This window comes from Oncorhynchus kisutch, linkage group LG21, assembly GCF_002021735.2.
Source record: "Oncorhynchus kisutch isolate 150728-3 linkage group LG21, Okis_V2, whole genome shotgun sequence".
In the NCBI taxonomy this organism is placed as follows: domain Eukaryota; kingdom Metazoa; phylum Chordata; class Actinopteri; order Salmoniformes; family Salmonidae; genus Oncorhynchus; species Oncorhynchus kisutch.
Window position 1 is genome coordinate 17,512,081 of NC_034194.2, and position 19,643 is coordinate 17,531,723.

At 43.2% G+C, this 19,643-nt stretch overlaps 1 protein-coding gene across 4 annotated transcripts in view; it reads left to right on the plus strand.

The window, feature by feature from the left end:
* LOC109866138 (protein FAM184A) overlaps window positions 1-19,643 on the plus strand; it is a 153,000-nt gene that overhangs the window by 66,661 nt on the left and 66,696 nt on the right. For all 4 annotated transcript variants that reach the window (XM_020454686.2, XM_020454685.2, XM_031800844.1 and 1 more), the window contains exons 3-5: window positions 10,822-11,676; window positions 14,850-14,985; window positions 18,578-18,759. In XM_020454686.2, the coding sequence (XP_020310275.1) occupies window positions 10,822-11,676; window positions 14,850-14,985; window positions 18,578-18,759 (1,173 nt within the window). The remainder of the gene's footprint in view (window positions 1-10,821; window positions 11,677-14,849; window positions 14,986-18,577; window positions 18,760-19,643) is intronic.

Sequence of the window (19,643 nt, forward strand, 5' to 3'; positions counted from 1 at the left end):
TGGCTGAAAGCTTCACACCTCAGCACTCTCTTACAATTACCACTTCCAACGCGGGACTTTAGAAACTTTAGTCCCTGTGCTGATGGAGCACTGAGTGCAAGGCCAATCAAAGTCCTCCAGTACTCCATTCCTGTCTCTAGCTAGTTCCTGGGATAAGGGGGAGAAAGGAGGTTCCAGTAACAGAAGTGGTTCTTCTTCCCCTGCTGATCAGCCTGTATTCCCCTAGGGCAATGGATCACACAACAAATGAACCATAGCAGTTGGCTGCAATACATTCTGAAAAGGATGCTCCGAAACCCCACAGGGAAATGCCATCACTTTTTGTGCCTCTCAAAAAATGGTCTAAAAAAACTTCCAGATCTTTAAACCATGTTGCCCTCTTGCGTTGTTTGAGGTGTCATCCAGTCATGTGTGGAGACGTGATCACATGAGCCTTCATACTGATATTCCATCTGCTCCAACGGTGCCACAGTCAGTGTTCTCATCAACTTCTTTGGCAAACAGCTCTAGAACAAAGCAAGTCATACACACTGATATTTTTACCAATACTGTGTCTACCTGGATTCCAAGTTATCTGAATTGAAACGCTATAACATTTCCTAGAAATTTGAGTGGCTGGCAAGATGTAGTAGGCCCCAGCCCTAGAACTATTCTCAGACTGATGATGTTTATACTGTTCCTTCCCAGCAAATACTTATTGATCCCATACCGAGGTCGCTGCCCATGTTGGGTGACATCAGGGGCCTGGAAACCATGCCTTCCATCAGCAGGCACGAAACCCCCCTGGTACGCATAGCCTTAACCTGTCAAGGCCTGCTAAGGAAGAGGGGAACCACAACAATCAAGGCTTTTCTCACCACCCCCAGCGCTGTGGCCTAGTATACAGTATTAGATATTTATCAGGTGGTATCCCAGAGGTTGGCACGGGTCCTCTAGTTTCTTTGGCTTCCGTATCTGAGGAAGATGTTGTTCAGGGACAACGGACAATGCTGTTTGAAGGGGGGGGGGCTATTTTACAATATTGAAATGAGAGGAATGTGATTTAATGATCCTAATCAACCGTTACATTTCTGAAGGAGGAAAGTGCTGTGGAGTAAGATCTCATTCAGTAAGGCTTTCAAGGTAGTTAGATGAATCAGAGACAAATTGGTGCATGACTCATTTGTTTTGTGCCCACTCACTACAGGCAACCATTCCACCATTTATTAACATGTGCAATTCCTGTCTGATGGCAAGTGGAGTACATCACTTCCTGTGACCTTCGCCATTGGTCCCAGCTGTAATTCAAATGTGTTGCTATGTAATATTAATAAGGCTACATTTCCATGCTATACTGATAGGAAAGTTCACACTTCTAATCTCGGCCTACAGTGCAGTGCATCGTGATTAGGCTAAGAATTGTAAATGAATAATGCAGATTAGAGAGCCGTGTGAAACATTCATCACTTTAGCGAAGGTGTGAAAAACCCATCCATCCCAATAATTAAGAAGGCACCAATACAGTTACGCAACAGAACAGAGAGATGAACACAGACACAACAGCATCAGTGAGTGCGAGTCTCTAGTTTCTATTAGAAGAAGACCATATGCTACATTATATGTCTCTATGAAACAGAATAGCATACTCTGAGTTGTCCTTATTTACATTTTACATTTGAGTAATTTAGCAGACGCTCTTATCCAAAGCGACTTACAGTAGTGAGTGCATACGTTTTAATTATCTCAAATGTACTTTTTTCATATGATTATTATTTTCATTTTTTTAAGGCCCTGATCTGGCTATGATATATGGCTGTGGGCTACACTAGTTCATTTAGCAGACAAGATTTGCTTAGAATTGCGTGGCATTATTTTATATTATTTTGTAGTATGAAGATTACAATACATAGCTGAATAAAATGGAAAGGATGTTTTCTCCAAACGATTTCTGAGGAAGTGAACACAGTCGGCTTCTGTGTTGACAGGTTAACAAAGAAACAGGTCCTCCTATATGCTTCATTTAGAGTTATTTATGCAATTTTAGTTGTGATACAAGCGTTAGGCTGTATGTTGTGATTTTGTACACATTCTAAGGCTGCATGATTGGACTCTAATGATGATTTGAAAAAAGTTGCATGTACGCTAAGGCATGAGCTCTGCTTAGTTGCTTGTGCAGGCTGCGCACACTTCATCAGTCTCTCATTCACAATTTGACAAGCACTTGATAATATTCTCACCCATCAGCCTATTCTTAATTTAATCTGATCTTTGCATATAGGCTACTAATATATGTGTGGAATTATTTTGGATTAGAATGGTTTACAAAACAAAACATGTCATCCGTAGCCTGCACTCGACTAGTGAATGAATGGAGGTTACGTGCAGTAACATTTTTATTGTGCAAGCATAGGTGGCGCATCCATAAGGATAGGGGAAGCTAAGCTTGTCCTAAAGTAAATTTAAAAGACATAATTATATAGCCTAATAAGACTACTCTTGTCTATACAGCAATAAATTCATTAATTCAAAATGATTTGGCCACAGAGGATATTTAGCTTCTTAAAAAGCAATAAGCTGCTGATTATTTTTAATCGCAAAAAGGCACCGCACATTTTGGGCAGATTATTGTTGAGATGCGGCTGTCTGTGAAAAGTAGAGGCCAAGCCAGGCATATCGCAATATTTAAGAAAAACAAATGCAGAAACCCAGCCTAAAATCCCAAACAGCAAGCATTGCAGATGTAGAAGCACAATGGCTAGGACAAACTCCCTAGAAAGGCAGGAACCTAGGAAGAAACCTAGAGAGGAACCAGGCTCTGAAGGGTGGCCAGTCCTCTTCTGGCTGTGCCGGGTGGAGATTATAAGAGTACATGGCCATTAAGGCCAGATGTTCAAATGTTCATAGATGACCAGCAGGGTCCAATAATAATCACAGTGCTTGTAGAGGGTGCAACAGGTCAGCACCTCAGGAGTAAATGTTAGTTGGCTTTTCAAAGCCGAGCATTCAGAGGTCAAGACAGCAGGTGCAGGAGGGAGGGTGAGATGGAGGGAGGGAGCGCGAGAGGGATAGGAAAACAGCAGGTCCAGGACAAGGTAGCATGTCCTTTAATTTGGCCTATTAAAAAATATTCTACTAATGTCTCCAGTCCAGTGGCGACCCGTCATTCAGAACAGAGCCCCACCTGTTAAGCCTGGCTCAGTGCTTTCTGTGGTGGTGGGGCAGCCAGCAGAAAATACAGAGCATAGGGGTTGGTAATGTTATCTAGTTGCACCATGATTGGCTCAATGTTCTGTCACTCATGGGGACACAACGTCATCGCAGAATCTATGGGGAGAGCTCGGAAATTCAAGCCCCTTGGGTGCTGCCATAGATTTACATTAGAAGTGCCCATCCAAGAAGGCTCAAGGTCATTGGCCACAGATAAAAGGACGTCAAATCACATTATATCTATCGTAGCTTTGATTGGACTGATCATGTCAACATCATACTTTCAAAATCTTAGCTAGAAAGCTAGACAAGTAGTCATCATCATGAATCACGTTGACAATCTACTGGAAAATCCTTTTCAAACCTTGTCATATGAAGAGAAATGATAGATAAAGTGTATTGGTGCTCATCGGCCATTGGAGATAAACATTACACAACAAGTTGGAAGTTGCAAATTCAACAATGAGTGGTTTGGGAGGAATCAGTGGCTAACTGCAAGCGTTGCAAAGCAATAACTAGCCTGTTATTCAGTGGAGTGGGTGTGTGGTCCAAGTCTGGGTTTAAGGGTCTCTTTGCCAAGCTTAAAAGGATAAACATTCATATGCAACACTATGGGCCAGAAAATGCTGAATACATTGGCCACACTGTCAATCCAGCATGACTTCTGCTATGTTCAAAACAACTGGAAACTCTGAACTGAGAAATCTCAGACTTCAATGATTTCAAGACAACTGGGAACTCTGAAAAAAACGAGCTCCGACTGGTAAAATAAGTTTTGAACAGCCATCCAACTCGGAATTCCAAGTCGCCTCTTTCTAGACCTCCGACCTGAAGACCACCGTTCCCAGTTGTCTTGAAAGCACCATAAAACCAGAGAATGCCAGACTTTGGTGACAAAGTTTGATGACAAAATATGCCCACAAGGACTGCTGCGCCACCTTCCAGTTCAAGTGATTACAGCACAACAAGGTGAGTCCAAAAATGTACTGTATGCTGCTGCATAAAATATGTAATTTGCCAGGGAGATATGCATACTGTAGCTAAAAAGGTAATACTAAGTGTATGTTGTGTAGTAAGCTGTTAGTAGCTCATGTGCCTCACCCTAATAATTTTGTCACTTTCCCCCTCATAACTTAGTCTACTGTTCTGACTTAGTGGTGCACATGTAGCCTATAGTCTGTTTTAGAGAAATGTCCTCGTCAAATATTGTAAGAGCTTTCATTGCCCCTTTATTTATCCTACGTTTCTGACTTGGTGTACAGGGAGAATACTGTAAGCACAGCCCATGTTCTGAATTCTGTTGCTGTACATTTCAAAAGTGCTAAACAATAGTTATATTGACTATGTCCGTTTTAGCTCGCTCATTAATGTCTTAATCGAATTACGGATTGCGTCTTATCCGCTCATAATTCTGTTATGCCATAGTTTGAACATCTCAGATGTCAGTAGAAACCACATTTGTTTAAGCAAGTCAGTCATATCAGCTAGGTTTTTTAAAAAGGCATTAAATGAAGCTGAATTAACTGTTTTGCTATCAGAGTGGAGGTAAGGATTCACTCCATGGTGCTGAAAAGAAAGCTGTTGGACAGCTTTGTGTAGGCCCTAACAGTTTGTGGGCACTGTTTGTTACCATCATAGTGCAATAGTGCATGTATTGTTTAGTGTTGTATAGTGTTGTGTAGTGGCATGCATCTAAAAACATTTTTTGGACTTTGCCCCACTAAGATGCTCCAGTCATAAATAAAGTTTAGTCGAATTGCATTAAATGTGTTTATAAAAGGCCACATTTTATGCAAAGAAAAAATAAATGTATCTGATATAGCCTAGGCTTACTCTACACTGTACCCACTTAGCCATGCATTGAACTTTTTTTTTTTAACAGTGATTGAGTTATATTATTAGCAACCCAGCATCACAGATTATTGTGAAATAGACACAAATTGCTTATTGGAAATTTGTGACAGGCACACAAAAAAGTATATTTTTTCATGTGCAATAAACGATTTTGTATACAGTGCATTTCAATCACAGATAAAGACCGTAGGTTACTTAAGACAGAAATGATAGGAGGGAGATAGAAGGGAGGTTGGTTGGGAAGGATGGGTGTCATGAATGTCATCATTGATAACTTTAGCATTTTCACTAATTAGCCACCTTGTAACTACTTAGCATGTTTCCTGTCCTTCATGAGATCACCAAATGAAACACACTCGTCATGACTGTTCCTTAAGTGTCCACGGACCATACCTGCATTCTCAAAAATATAAATATTGTTTTTGTTTTCCCATTTTGGGGATTAGGAGTTTTGGACAAAGTGAAGCGCTTTGTTCTGGTAGACTCTCTCCCTCAGTACTGATTGGCAGTTTCTACCAGGTATTTATGACCTGCCTTAAAGTCATAAAACCTGTAGTGGGGAGAGTGAGAGAGGGGGGAAGCCACGATATACACCACCATAGGGCCACGTCGTGACAGTAGGCTATCTTACATGTCTGCAAATGCTATTATTCAAGTAATGCTTTATTATAAAGGGGAATTATCATGTTGAAAATGATCTCCCCCAAACTTGAAACTCACCTTCCACCTATTTAGGCCAGTTAGACTACACCACGTTAGGCTATGTTTGGAGTTATTTGGCCACATTAGTTATGATACAAACCTCATTGGAACATATAGGCCTAGGCTACATGAGGTGTGCGACTATGATTTGAAAAAGTCACAACAACCAAAAGTACTGCTCTGTTTCTTGTCTTATTGAAAACTCTGGTCATCATTCACAAGTGATAATACATCATTCACAAGTGATAATACATCATTCACAAGTGATAATACATCATTCACAAGTGATATATTGTCACCCATCAGACTATTCTTAATTTAATCTTGTCTTTACATATACTAAATAATATATGTGTGAAATTAGTTAGGATTTAGAGTCGACTGTTATCATGCACTTGTCGGAACAGGGGCAGGGGGACAAATACATGTAGCCTATGCACTTGAATAGTGAATGGAGGACGATTTTCCTGTGGGTTATTTTCATGCGAGCCAGGTAGGCGATACTCCTGTTGTAAAGAGAAGCAATGTTCTTCATATTAGGAAAGTTGAGAAATAAATATAGTAGGCCTAGCCTATAGAAGGGTGATGGGATCCTCATCTTTTTATTAGCGGGCATCACTCTGTTTTCTCACGCAATTGCATAGCCCAATGAAATGTTTTACAACATGAGTTCATGGGCTCTCATGAAGTGTTTGATTAGATTTTTAAAAATCACATTTGCATTGATGTCAGAGTGAATAAAGGGACAATAGAGTGCTGAGGAGCAGGCCATTAGTGACTAGCAGTTAGCAAGTTTGGTAAGCTACTAATGACCGAAAGAAGCATCTGAGCGCAGCTTTGGAGAAGCCTAGTTACCGTGACTAAATGGTCATGTGGAATTTGACTGCAGTCATGACTAGAGTATGGTTAGACCGCCAATGTGTGGCGGTAATATGGTCACCGTAACAGCCCTGATTATGATATGGGCCAGTAAAGAATGGAGGATGAACATAAACATCCACTCTCATACTCAGCCCCGCTTCTAGATAGAGATGGCAGGCACCCCATGAAGGCCTCCCTTCACATGCCCATCTATTATTTAATAAAGGGCCACAGCCAATCAAACCTGCCTTAGATAAGATCACACGATGACTTGTGTAAAGACCGTTAAGCTACTACTGCCTATGAACGTAAACCATAATCTTCTGTCTATGAGAGGCTTAAAGCTGCAACATGTAACCTTTTGGGTGACCTGACCAAATTCACATAGAAATGTGAGTTATAGATCTGTCATTCTAATTGAACGCAAGTCTATGTGGGCTATTTCTATGCTTCCCGCTCTTAAGTTTAGTTTTTGCATCTTTTACTTATGGTTTTGTACACCAGCTTCAAGTAGCTAAAAATGCAATATTTTTGGTTATTGAAAATATATTTCACAGCGGTTTAGATGGTGCAATGATTCTCTACACTGCTTGTTTTGTCACATAAACTGAAATTAGGCTAACTATTCGATTTGAGCAACCTTTAAGGTACGCCAAACCCTTCCATTTAATTTGACCTTGGAGAAAAATCATATATTATGTACTGCTAAGTCAGGCATTTAAAAGAAACTTATTCACAATCAGGCCATGTAAATGCTGCAGTGGGGGAATTTTGGTGTCACACTGCTGGAGAATCTGCTCAGCATAGCAAAGTTCCAGTCAGTGTTCCCTCTGTATGAAACAAAGCACAGTTTACAGAGCTGGCCCTGTGCTACCCCCTTATCTGCCTTAATTACCTCCTGGATTTTAGGTGCACCTTGCAGTTTAGTGGAAACTGTGCCCATAATGACTCTAATTAGCACTATCTTTCGACTTCATTAAATCCATTTCCACACTTAATGCATATTCAGTAGCTTTGCGAATCAGCATCTTCACTTCTTTAAAGAGCCTCTGAGGTGGTTGATGCGGTATATTTGCACGTGACTTAGTCCAACTAATACTGAATAGTGAATACAAGTTAGGAGTTAAGTTTACAAAACTGGAAATATTCTAAAGTCACATGAGCGAGATTAGCTTTTATATTGGCTGCAACTGCATCCTATTATAGTGGGATACAGTCAATGGCATGACCGAGGCATTAATGGCGGACAGGCACTCTGCAGGGCTGTCCTTTGAGATATAACCGCTCAAAGCTACACTGAACAAAAATATAAACAAAAATATTAGCAAAGGAGAAATGCTCACTGTCAGGGATGTAAAAAAATAAGTTTGTGCACAAAATTTGAGAGAAATAAGCTTTTTGTGCTTTCATTTCAGCTCAAGAAACATGTGACCAACACTTTACATGATGCGTTTTATATTTTTGTTCAGTATAATTTGGCCCTGTTTACAGAGCGTCCCATTGTACTGAACATAATGTTACCCTTCCGCACTCCTCTGCAAATGGAGGTGATAATCGCTATCATCAAGGTCTCATTTTCTGATGTTCAGACATTAGTAATGACCCCTGCACTGGGGGGTAGGAGTGATTCAATCACCAGTGCCAGGAGAGGAGGAGAAGCATTGAATTTCTCAGACCTGAGCTGAGCTCTCCCTTTTTGGGGCAGATGATGCCTCTTTAAGTGCCGAACATGCTGGCTTCAGCCCAAAGATTAACATCCACAACCAGAGAGCTTTGAGTTTGACACCCGCTGTTCACTTCCATATCTACATCTTGCTACCTGGGATTACTGGTCATCATTCATTTATGGCAATAATTCAGATCCATACTCCTTTGTGTATCATAATTCTGTATTCCAGAGTGTGCGAGATGGGCAATGCTGAGTAGTTCGCTCTGGAAACTTAACCCAGAGCCTCCAGTGTTGCGTTGAGATGTCTTTTCCCTTTTGTGATCTAAGAGTTCGCCCTTTCCTCTCTGTCTTCAGCTTCCTCAAATCGTTCTGGGGAACATGAACAAGGCTCACCTTTAAGCAATTACTGGAGCTTAGTGTTAAGACGGAGACAGTTAGCAGACACATTCGTAGCGAGCAGTAAGTAGGTCTAGGCCCACTCTTGGGGCTTTCAGCTCATGTTTCAGGCTGACTACTAAGAAGCCAGTGTTATATTGGGTTCCTCCGTCAATGATGAATGCATCCATCTGCAATCACAGATTCAGCCTACACAATGCGTTGTACGGAAATCTATTCTGTACCGCTCTGTGCTCTTTAAGTGCCGTCTTATTCATTAGCCCAGTCACTGTCATTATGAGAACACCTCAGCCAGCAGGACCACACATTGATCTCACCTGGGGAGGTGGGGATGGATGATGGTAATAACACACGGAGCCTAACATAATGGTTCAGGAGCAGAGGGTAGCCTTTTAATTAAAGGAGGAGGATATGGGTTTTGGGAAACGGCTAGACTCGTGATAAAGAAAAAGACAGGCAGCAGCAGTACTTTGATGAGTCTGCAATCGATACAGAACTTTGACGTTGATTTGTTTCACTCTTGTCAGTGCATTTAGTTTGCGTTCTATTTAAAACAGAACACATACGCCTAAGTCAGTTCATCTCTCCCTCTCTTTTTGGAAGAGAATCCTGCAAGAATGCTGAGTAAGCTCATTCCAAAGCCCTTGGCTCTACTAAATGGCTGTAGGGTCCTTGCTGCAGGAGCTGACGGTGCTGAGCCGTGCCTGGCTGCGTGAGAGAGATAAAATTGATGGAGGCTATATGGGAGGTAGTCCTGGGTTCCTCTCAGGTCAAATGGAGGGGAGAATCCATTATGGAATGATGACACCACGTCACGGTTCTCTGCCAAAGCCATCTCACCCGCTGAGACCATGGGACCGCAGACCGCTCTCTCTCGCTCTCTCACTCTCTATCCATCCATCTCTCTCTCTCTCACTCCCTCCGTCTTTATCTCTCCCTCTATCTCTCTCTTCACATGTGGCTGGCTAGATTGCCGCGCTAACACCAGATAGGCCCAGAACTTTTAGCTTTCTCCCCTAATCATTTGTCAAAACAATTATGGAAATGAATTCTGACGCAGCCCCTCATTGCTTGTGAGGAACTTCACAAGCTGGGGTCCTTTCATTCCCCTAAAATGCATTTCAACGAGGACATTATTATTTTATCTAGAGGATGGATATGATTAGGCCTAAGGTCTATAATGGGTATTGAGCTGAGATACTGCTGCATAGGCCTCTTATCTCCTTTGAGACACGAGAATGTGATTGAAAGATTGCAGGGGAGGTTACAATGGGAAGCCAGGAATCCCTGGTGGTTTTGTATTTTCTTGAATAAACCTTTGATAAAAATGTTGTCCTACCCGGTTGGGTACAATGTGTTGCTTTTACTATCATTTGATGAAGAGCTGTAACACACCATCTTAAGAGTGATAACAAAAGAAGTCTGTTTCAACATATTATAAACATTTTTGCATATCAAAAACACTGGCAAGTTGGCGACACATTTAAGAACTTCACAATCCTTCCCATGTTTTCACCCTGGTGTACAAAATATGGATCTCAGAAAAGGGCATTTTATTTTTCGTTTCTTTTCTATCTTATTGTGATGACAGGCTTTTGTACTAAGTAAACAAGGATTATTCAATTGTTCAGCATGATGAATTATTGGATGTGTGTATCTGGTGAGAAAACAAATAGCCTTATTCCGTAGGGCAGCAGCCGGAGCAAACACCCTGGATCAGTCGGGGGAGGATTAGATTAGGGGACATTTCTCATGGCTCTTAAACTGTAAATGTAAAACTCATTTTCTCCCGAAATCACTTTGTAGTCAGATTATCCGGGCTTTCAGTTGGAAGTAATTTTGGGGGAGTAAAGGTCAGCCAGTCACTCCACTGTCAATCATGCGTCTCATAAGTGTTTTATGACAGCTGTCAGACAGTTAATGTAATGATAAACCTTTATTTTCAGGGCAATGCCATCATATCATCGTATAAAGCTTGAACTTTCTTGCTGATGTACATTAAGGTTACTTTTATCGCCTGATCCGGAGATGCCTGCTAACACGTCACCATACAGGTTTTTGCTGAGGGACATCTTCAAGCACCCGTTCAAAGCCATTGGATATGCGTTTTTTCTACCCTGTCTCCCATTCTAATTTTCTCCCTGCCTCCCCAGGTGATCTACGCCCTCAACACCAAGAACGACGAGCACGAGGCGGCCATCCAGATACTGAAAGAGGCGCACGAGGAGGAGGTGCAGCAGATCCTGTCGGAGACGCGGGAGAAGATCATGCAGTACAAGGGCAAGATCAGTGACGAGATGGACCTGAAGCAGCGCATCCAGTCCATGGAGGAGTCCATGGAGCTGCATGAGCGCATGAAGCGCCAGGCCCTCGCCGAATTTGAGACCTACCGGCAGCGCGTGGAGGACATGCAACTGTGCACCGAGGCGCAGCACACACAGCGTGTTGTCACCATGTCCCGCGAGGTGGAGGAGATGCGGCGCTCGTTCGAGGAGAAACTGCGCTTCTTCGGCACAGCACAGGCACAGTTTGAGCAGGAGAAGAAGCTGGTGCTGGAAGAGCTGAAGGCCAACCATCGGCAGGAGGTGTCGGAGCTGCTCCGCAGCCACCAGAGCCAGAACCAGAACCACAGCAAGGACCAGGAGAAACTGGGCCAGCTGCACAAGGCGGAGGTGGAGTCCCTGTCGGAGCGCGTGGAGGAGGTGAAGGGGGACAAGAAGAGGCTGGTGGAGGAGTATGAGGCCAAGCTCAACAAGGCCCAGGCCTTCTACGAGCGCGAGCTGGAGGCCATGAAGCGCACGCAGCAGCTCACCGCAGACAACCTGCAGGCCTGGAAGAAGACTGAGGCGGAGCTGCGGAGGGAGTTCCACATGCAGGAGGCAGCGCTGCAGAAGACCCTGGGGAAGCTGCGCACCGAGCTGCAGAGGGTGCAGGAGGAGGCGCGGGAACACAGGGAGAAGTCCCATAAGTTGCAGGCCTCGCTCACTGCAACCGAGAGCAACATCAAGGTGAGATACCCCTCTGTGGCTTAAATGTCCCAATGAAAGGCCCCAAAGCTATTAGTCTTAAAACCTGTTATGGCATTCAGCTGAAAAGGTGGCACAGGGAATTCTTTAGAAATATTTAACTTTCACACATTAACAAGTCCAATACCTCAAATGAAAGATAAACATCTTGTTCATCTACCCATCATGTCCGATTTTTAAAATGTTTTACAGTGAAAACACAACATATATTTATGTTAGACCACCACCAAATCAAAGGGAAAACGCAGCCATTTTTTCCAGCCAAAGATAGTCACAAAAGCAGGATTAGAGATAAAATGAATCACTAACCTTTTGAAAATCTTCATCAGATGACACTCATATAACATGTTACACAATACATTTATGTTTTGTTCGATAATATGCATATTTATATCCACAAATCTCGGTTTACATTGACGCCATGTTCAGAACTGCCTCCAAAATATCCGGAGGAATTATAGAAAGCTATGCCAGATAACAGAAATACTCATCATAAACTTTGACTAAAGATACATGTTCTACATATAATTAAAGATACACTGGTTCTTAATGCAACCGCTGTGTCAGATTTTTTTTAAACGTTACGGAAAAAGACTAACATTGCAATAATCTGAGACGGCGCTCAGACGTAAGTATTTCTCCGCCATGTTAGAGTCAACAGAAATACGAAATTACAACATAAATATTCCCTTACCTTTGATGATCTTTCATCAGAATGTAGTGCAAGGAGTCCTAGTTCCACAATAAATCGTTGTTTTGTTCCATAATGTCCAATACTAGTGTCCAAGTAGCTGCATTTGCTATAACTTTCAGCTCACGTGCCCAAAAACTGACTGCTGGTCCAGGATAACTCGCATGAAAACTTCCAAAAGATATATTCCAAGTCGAATAAACTGGTCAAACTAAGTAGAGAATCAATCTTCAGGATGTTATTATCATATATATCCAATAACGTTCCAACCGGATCATACATTTTCAGCTGGAGCCAAATGGAACGACGGTAGCACGGTAGCACCCACAGAGAAATGCGCCACAGGAAAATGGCATTCTGTTGGGACACTGACTATTTCCCCTCCCATTCAGTCAAAGTTCACAGCAAATGCTCCATTCCACTTTCTACTGAATGAGGACATCTAGTGGAAGGCGTAGGAAGTGCTACCAGATCCATATATTGTTGGGAAAGGAGGGGGCGATAACGTCAAAGTTGCCCCACATTCAGAATTTCACTTCTTGTTTGGAAGATTGCCTGCCCTATGAGTTCTGTTATACTCACAGACATAATTCAAACATTGTAAGAAACTTCAGAGTGTTTTCTATCCAATAGTAATAATAATATGCATATATTAGCAATCTAGGACAGAGTGGGATACAGTTCACTATGGGCACACAATTCATCCAAAGTGAAAATACTGCCCCCTATCCTCAACAAGTTAAAGAGATACACATGTCCACTTCATAGTAGAAGATATGTAGCTAGCGTTGATGTTGTATTATTACGGTAATCTTTCGTTTAGCCCAGAAAGCATTTAATACAGGTAACTGCCAAAATAAAGGACACACCAACATAGTGTCTTTATTGGGCATTGGGCCACCACAAGCTGCCAGAACAGCTTCAATGCGCCTTGGCATAGAGTCTACAAGTGTCTGAAACTCTGTTGGAGGGATTCGACTCCATTCTTCCACAAGAAATTCCATCATTTGGTGTTTTCTAGATGGCGGTGGAAAACGCTGTCTCAGGCGCCGCACCAGAATGTCCTATAAGTATTCGGTTAAGTTGAGCTCTGTTGACTGAGACACACACGCTCTTTAAACCCCCTATGCTCCTATGAAACCCCTCTTTCAAAGTCACTGAGATCTCTTCTAGCCATGGTAGCCAAAATAATGGGCAACTTTCTACACTTTCTACACTTGACCCTAAGCATGATGTGATTTTAATTGCTTAATTCATACAGGAAGTGTTTCCTTTATTTTGGCAATTACCTGAGTGATAATCCTAAAAATCCCAGTATGATTTAATTGTAATTTAATAATACTGGTTACTATAGATATTCCCTTTCAGTAAACCAAAGACCTAGTCCCCGTAACATGTATTGGTGGGTCTAGCTAGCTAATTTATCAGACTGTGTTAAATGGCTAGCTCCCCGGAGCCCATCCAGTCAGTTTAGTATGAGATGGGTGCCTACTGCTTATCAGGAAGGCAGGTGTGACACAATGATATCAGCCATGCCACCACAATTGCATTTTTCATTAAGAGAAACAAAACAAAATGAGAGAGCGATTAAAGCATGTCCTCTTTCCCTAAACAGCTCATTACACACACACCTGCACATCAGGGAAATATCACACCCCACGGACCAATCAGAATAGGAAATCATACTATACTAGACAATCAAAATACATCCCCCTGTTTCACTCACTTCCAGATGTTTATTTCACTGTAGCTACATGTTGTGTCCCTCTACAAAGAATGCAGACAAAGAATGCAGTAATTTAGGCCTAGTGAATGGCAGACAATTTGGAGAAAGAAAGCCGGGCTGTAAAAGTAGTCTACATTTGGCTCTTAAGATACTCCAACTTATCATCAAATAGATTTTGGGCAAGACTTCTGTGGTTAACACCCAGATATTCCGTTAGTGAAATAGTTTCTTGCTTGAGGAAATGTAGTCCCTTAATCTATTCATTTAAAGGACATCAACTCCTCCATACAGATTTTTCAGATTTAAAAAAAAAAATCTGCCAAACGAGTCAAGATATTTATTAGAACACCACTTGCAAATGGGCTTTATTCCCATGGGAAATGTAAAGCTAAGTGCCTATTTCATGGCCAATCCGATGTATTATTTCATAAGTAACGAGTCCTTGAGAGCAGTAGACAACATGCATTATGCTGTAAACGCTGTCCAATTAAGAATGAAAAGTGGTTATTCTCTCTACATCTTTACAGAGAGTGAAAATGCAGGAATTAAAAAAGAGAGTGAAGGAGAAAGAAAGAGAGATAGTTAAGTGATAATTAGAGAGAATGAGTGAGTGAGTCATATATACTGTATCATTGTTTAGGGAGAGTGAATGAACACAGTGAGTTGGCCCTGTGCTACAGTAGGTGTGTCTGTGCCTCGGTAGTGTAGGCTAACCTGTGCTCTGTGTCTGTGCTCCAGGACTTGAGCAAACAGCTGGATGAGGTGACGCAGGATGCCGAGATCGTGGAGATCCGACAGAAGGAGGCTGAGTGCGAGCTGGAGGCCACCAGAGATCGTGTGCAGCAGCAGGCCACAGAGATCCTCCTCAAAGCCAGTGAGTTAGCATGCCACCCTCCTCCCCACCTCCTCTCTATTAAAGTTCTTAACCCTAGCGGTAAACGCTGCACTCTCCTTCTCTTCCCCTCGTCTCTCTTTCCCCCCTCCTCCCTCTGTTACTGGCAGTATACACCCTACTGCACTCTCTCTCTCCCTCCTTCTCTTTTATTTTCCTCCTCCTACTGACAGACTATGCACCTGCTTCTCCTCCTTCATGCTCTCTCTGTTACAACCCACAGTACTACACTAGCTGAAAAACACGAGTGAATAGTGGCCTACTGCACTCTTGGTCCTACATGATTCCCACCAATATATTGAAGGGTTCGATCCCAGGCTGTGTCACAGCCGGACGCGACCGGGAGACCCATGAGGCGACGCACAGTTGGCCCAGCGTCGTCCGGGTTAGGGGAGGGTTTGGCCGGGCCGGGATGTCCTTGTCCCATCGCGCTCTAGCGACTCCTGTGGCGGGCCGGACGCATGCATACTGACAGGGTCACCAGGTGTACAGTATGGTGTTTCCTCCGACACATTGGTGTGGCTGGCTTCCGGGTTAAGCGAGCCGTGTGTCAAGAAACAGTGCGGGAGTTGCAGCGATGGGACAAGACTGTAACTACGTGGACTATGTATTTTTGTAAATAACAGCTGGTGCACGATATCTAAGGAAGTCTCGAGCTATTGCTCGCCTGAGGTAGAGTATCTTATGATAAACTATTTTTCGTAGCTGTTTACGTACCACCACAGTCAGAGGCTGGCACTAAGCATTGAATGAGCTGTATTCCGCCATAAGCAAACAAGAAATCGTTCACCCAGAGGCGACGCTCGTAGTAGCTGGGGACTTTGATGCAGGGAAATTTAAATCCGTTTGACCAAATTTTTATTAGCACGTTAAATGTGCAACCAGAGGGGGAAAACAACTCTGGACCACCTTTACTACAGTACTTCTACACCTGCATTGCTTGCTGTTTGGGGTTTTAGGCTGGGTTTCTGTACAGCACTTTGAGATATCAGCTGATGTACGAAGGGCTATATAAATACATTTGATTTGATTTGATTTGATTTACTCCACACACAAAGATGCACACAAAGCTCTCCCTGGCCCTCCATTTGGCAAATCTGACCATAATTCTATCCTCCTGATTCCTGCTTAGAGGCAAAAATTTTGGCAGGAAGCACCCGTGACTAGATCAATAAAAAAGTGGTCAGATGAAGCAGATGCTAAGCTACAGGACTGTTTTGCTAGTACAGACTGGAATATGTTCCGGGATTCCTCCAATGGCATTGAGGAATACACCACATCAGTCATTGGCTTCATCAATAAGTGCATCGACGACGTCGTCCCCACAGTGACCGTACTCAACCAGAAGCCGTGGATTACAGGCAACATCCGCACTGAGCTAAAGGCTAGAGCTGCCACTTTCAAGGAGCTGGACTCCAACCCGGAAGCTTATAAGAAATCCCGATATGCCCTCCGATGAACCATCAAACAGGCAAAGTGTCAATACTACAGGACTAAGATTGAATCGTACTAGACGGGCTCTGACGCTCATTGGATGTGGCAGCCGAGAGCTGCCCAGTGCGTACGAGCCTACCAGACGAGCTAAACTACTTTTATGCTCGCTTCGAGGCAAATAACACTGAAACTGAGCACCAGCTGTTCTGGAAGACTGTGATCACGCTCTCCGCAGCCGATGTGAGTAAGACCTTTAAACAGGTCAACATTCACAAGGCCGCAGGGCCAGACGGATTACCAGGATGTGTACTGCAAGCATGCGCTGACCAACTGGCAAGTGTCTTCACTGACATTTTCAACCTTTCCCTGTCCGAGTCTGTAATACCAACATGTTTTAAGCAGACCACCATAGTCCTTGTGCCCAAGAACACTAAGGTAACCTGCCTAAATGTCTAGCACTCACGTCTGTAGCCATGAAGTGCTTCGAAAGGCTGGTCATGGCTCACAACAACACCATTATCCCAGGAACTCTAGACCCACTCCAATTTGCATACCACCCCAAAAGACCCAGAGATGATGCAATCTCTATTGCACTCCACACTGCCCTTTCCCACCTGGACAAAAGGAACACCTATGTGAGAATGCTATTCATTGACTACAGCTCAACGTTCAACACCATAGTGCCCTGAAAGCTCATCAATAAGCTAAGGACCCTGGGACTAAACACCTCCCTCTGCAACTGGATCCTGGACTTCCTGACGGGCCGCCCCCAGGTGGTAAGGGTAGATAACAACACATCCAACACAGGGGCCCCTCAGGGGTGCCTGCTCAGTCCCCTCCTGTACTCCCTGTTCACTCATGACTGCATGGCCAGGCACGACTCCAACACCATCATTAAGTTTGCCGATAACACAACAGTGGTAGGCCTGATCACCGACAATGATGAGAGAGCCTATAGGGAGGAGATCAGAGGCCTGGCTGTGTGGTGCCAGGACAACAACCTCTCCCTCAACGTGATCAAGACAAAGGAGATGATTGTGGACAACAGGAAAAAGAGGACCGAGCACGCCCCTATTCTCATCGACGGGTTTGCAGTGGAGCAGGTTGAGAGCTTTAAGTTCCTTGGTGTCCACATCACCAACAGACTAACATGGTCCATGCACACCAAGACAGTCATGAAGAGGGCAACGACAAAACCTATTCCCCCTCAGGAGACGGAAAATATTTGGCATGGGTCCTCAGATCCTCAAAAGGTTCTACTGCTGCACCATCGACTGGTTGCATCACTGCCTGGTATGGCAACTGCTTGGCCTCCGACCGCAAGGCACTACAGAGGGTAGTGCATATGGCCCAGTACATCACTGGGACCAAGCTTCCTGCCATCCAGGACCTCTATACCAGTCGGTGTCAGAGGAAGGCCCTAAAAATTGTCAAAGACTCCAGCCACCCAAGTCATAGACTGTTCTCTCTACTACCGCATGGCAAGTGGGACCAAGAGGCTTCTAAACCGCTTCTACCCCCAAGACATGACTCCTGAACACCTAATCAAATGGCTACCCAGACTATTTGCATTGCCCCCCCCCCCCCTTTTAATCTCGCTATTGTTATTTTACTGCTGCTCCTTATTTTTTTAAACTATATTGTTGGTTAGGGGCTCGTAAGTAAGCATTTCACTAAGGTCTACTACACCTGTTGTATTTGGCGCATGTGTCTAATAAAATTTGATTTGATTTGGATATTACGAAAATGTACAAAAATATATATATATATAAACATAAAATAAACATAAAATACGTTGTGGTATGGGCAGGTGTAAGCTACGGACAACGAACACAATTACATTTTATCAATGGCAATTTGAATGCACAAAATTACCATGACGAGGTCCTGAGGCCCATTGTGAGGCCCATTTTTTTTTTAAGGTATCTGTGACCAACAGATGCATATCTGTATTCCCATTCATGTGAAATCCATATTTTAGGGCCTAATGAATTCATTTCATTTGACTCATATGAACTGTAACTCAGTGAAATCTTTGAAATTGTTTCATGTTGCGTCTATATTTTTTGTACAGTATAATAACACTGTCTGGCTGGACTGTTTCTCATTCTCCCTCTCTCTCCATCTCCCTCCTTGCCAGGTCACATTGGCAGCCTGCAGGCCACTCAGATGACCCACGAGGCAGCCATCCGGGACCTGGAGTCTGAGAAGTCTCGTCTGAAGGACAAGGTGGTCCGTCTAGAGGAGGAACGCGGGGCCCTCCAGAACAAGACCCACGCACTAGACGACAGGCAGAGGCAACAGATTCTATCCCTGGAGAAGGTGAGTGTTCAGCGTGGTGGAGAGAACTATATATCTGCCTCTCTGGATCCTTGAGTTGTTTGAGGACAGACTGTTATTCTGCACCAGCTGTTGCAGTGCCTAAATCCACTCCTCCATGTTTAATTCACAAAACTCAACATCTTGGAAAGAGAAGTTACTAAAAATGGCGTTTTTGTTAACGTTTAGCTGAGTACTTTGATTTAGCAAAGACTACGTTTTTTTTTTGTATAAATAGACATCAATTTTGCATCACAGTTTGCTTCGTTATATCTCAGCTATTTGCCATTTCTTCCAATATAGTCACCATTTTGCTCTAAGCCATGCTTTCTGGTTGTAAAATAGCATTTAACTTCAATTATTGATGTCAGAGTACACAACAACCCCAAAATATTTTACGACTAAGAATTTAGCTTGCTCCTTGGAAAGTCCCCCCCTTGCTCTCAGGAGTTAGAGCCCTGAAATTTGCATTGCCTCTGAACTCACAAAATGCTGCTGAGCGAGTCAAATTTGAACAACCTTTTAAAAAAGAACGTCCAAAAAGGTCACATTATTTACGAACCGTAGCTCAGAAGACAAACTGCAGTTCCCCTGTAAATGTCAAGCAAGATTTATATCCCATTCTGCATTTTCATTATGGTAAAATGCACCGTTGAATCTTTCACCATATGCCGTTCTGAATATGTAATATGCTCTCAAGACAGGGATAGTGTTGTGTTGACATTGGTGTGTCTTAATGACAATTCCCCCCAGTCACATTCACTGCAATGCTGTAGCCTAAAAAACGGAGAGCGATGTGCTCACCTCTCCAGTCCCCAGGAAATCGCTGTCCTGTTTCACATTACTATAGCCTTCAGTTAGGTGTTACGTTGACAACTTGATGGGAA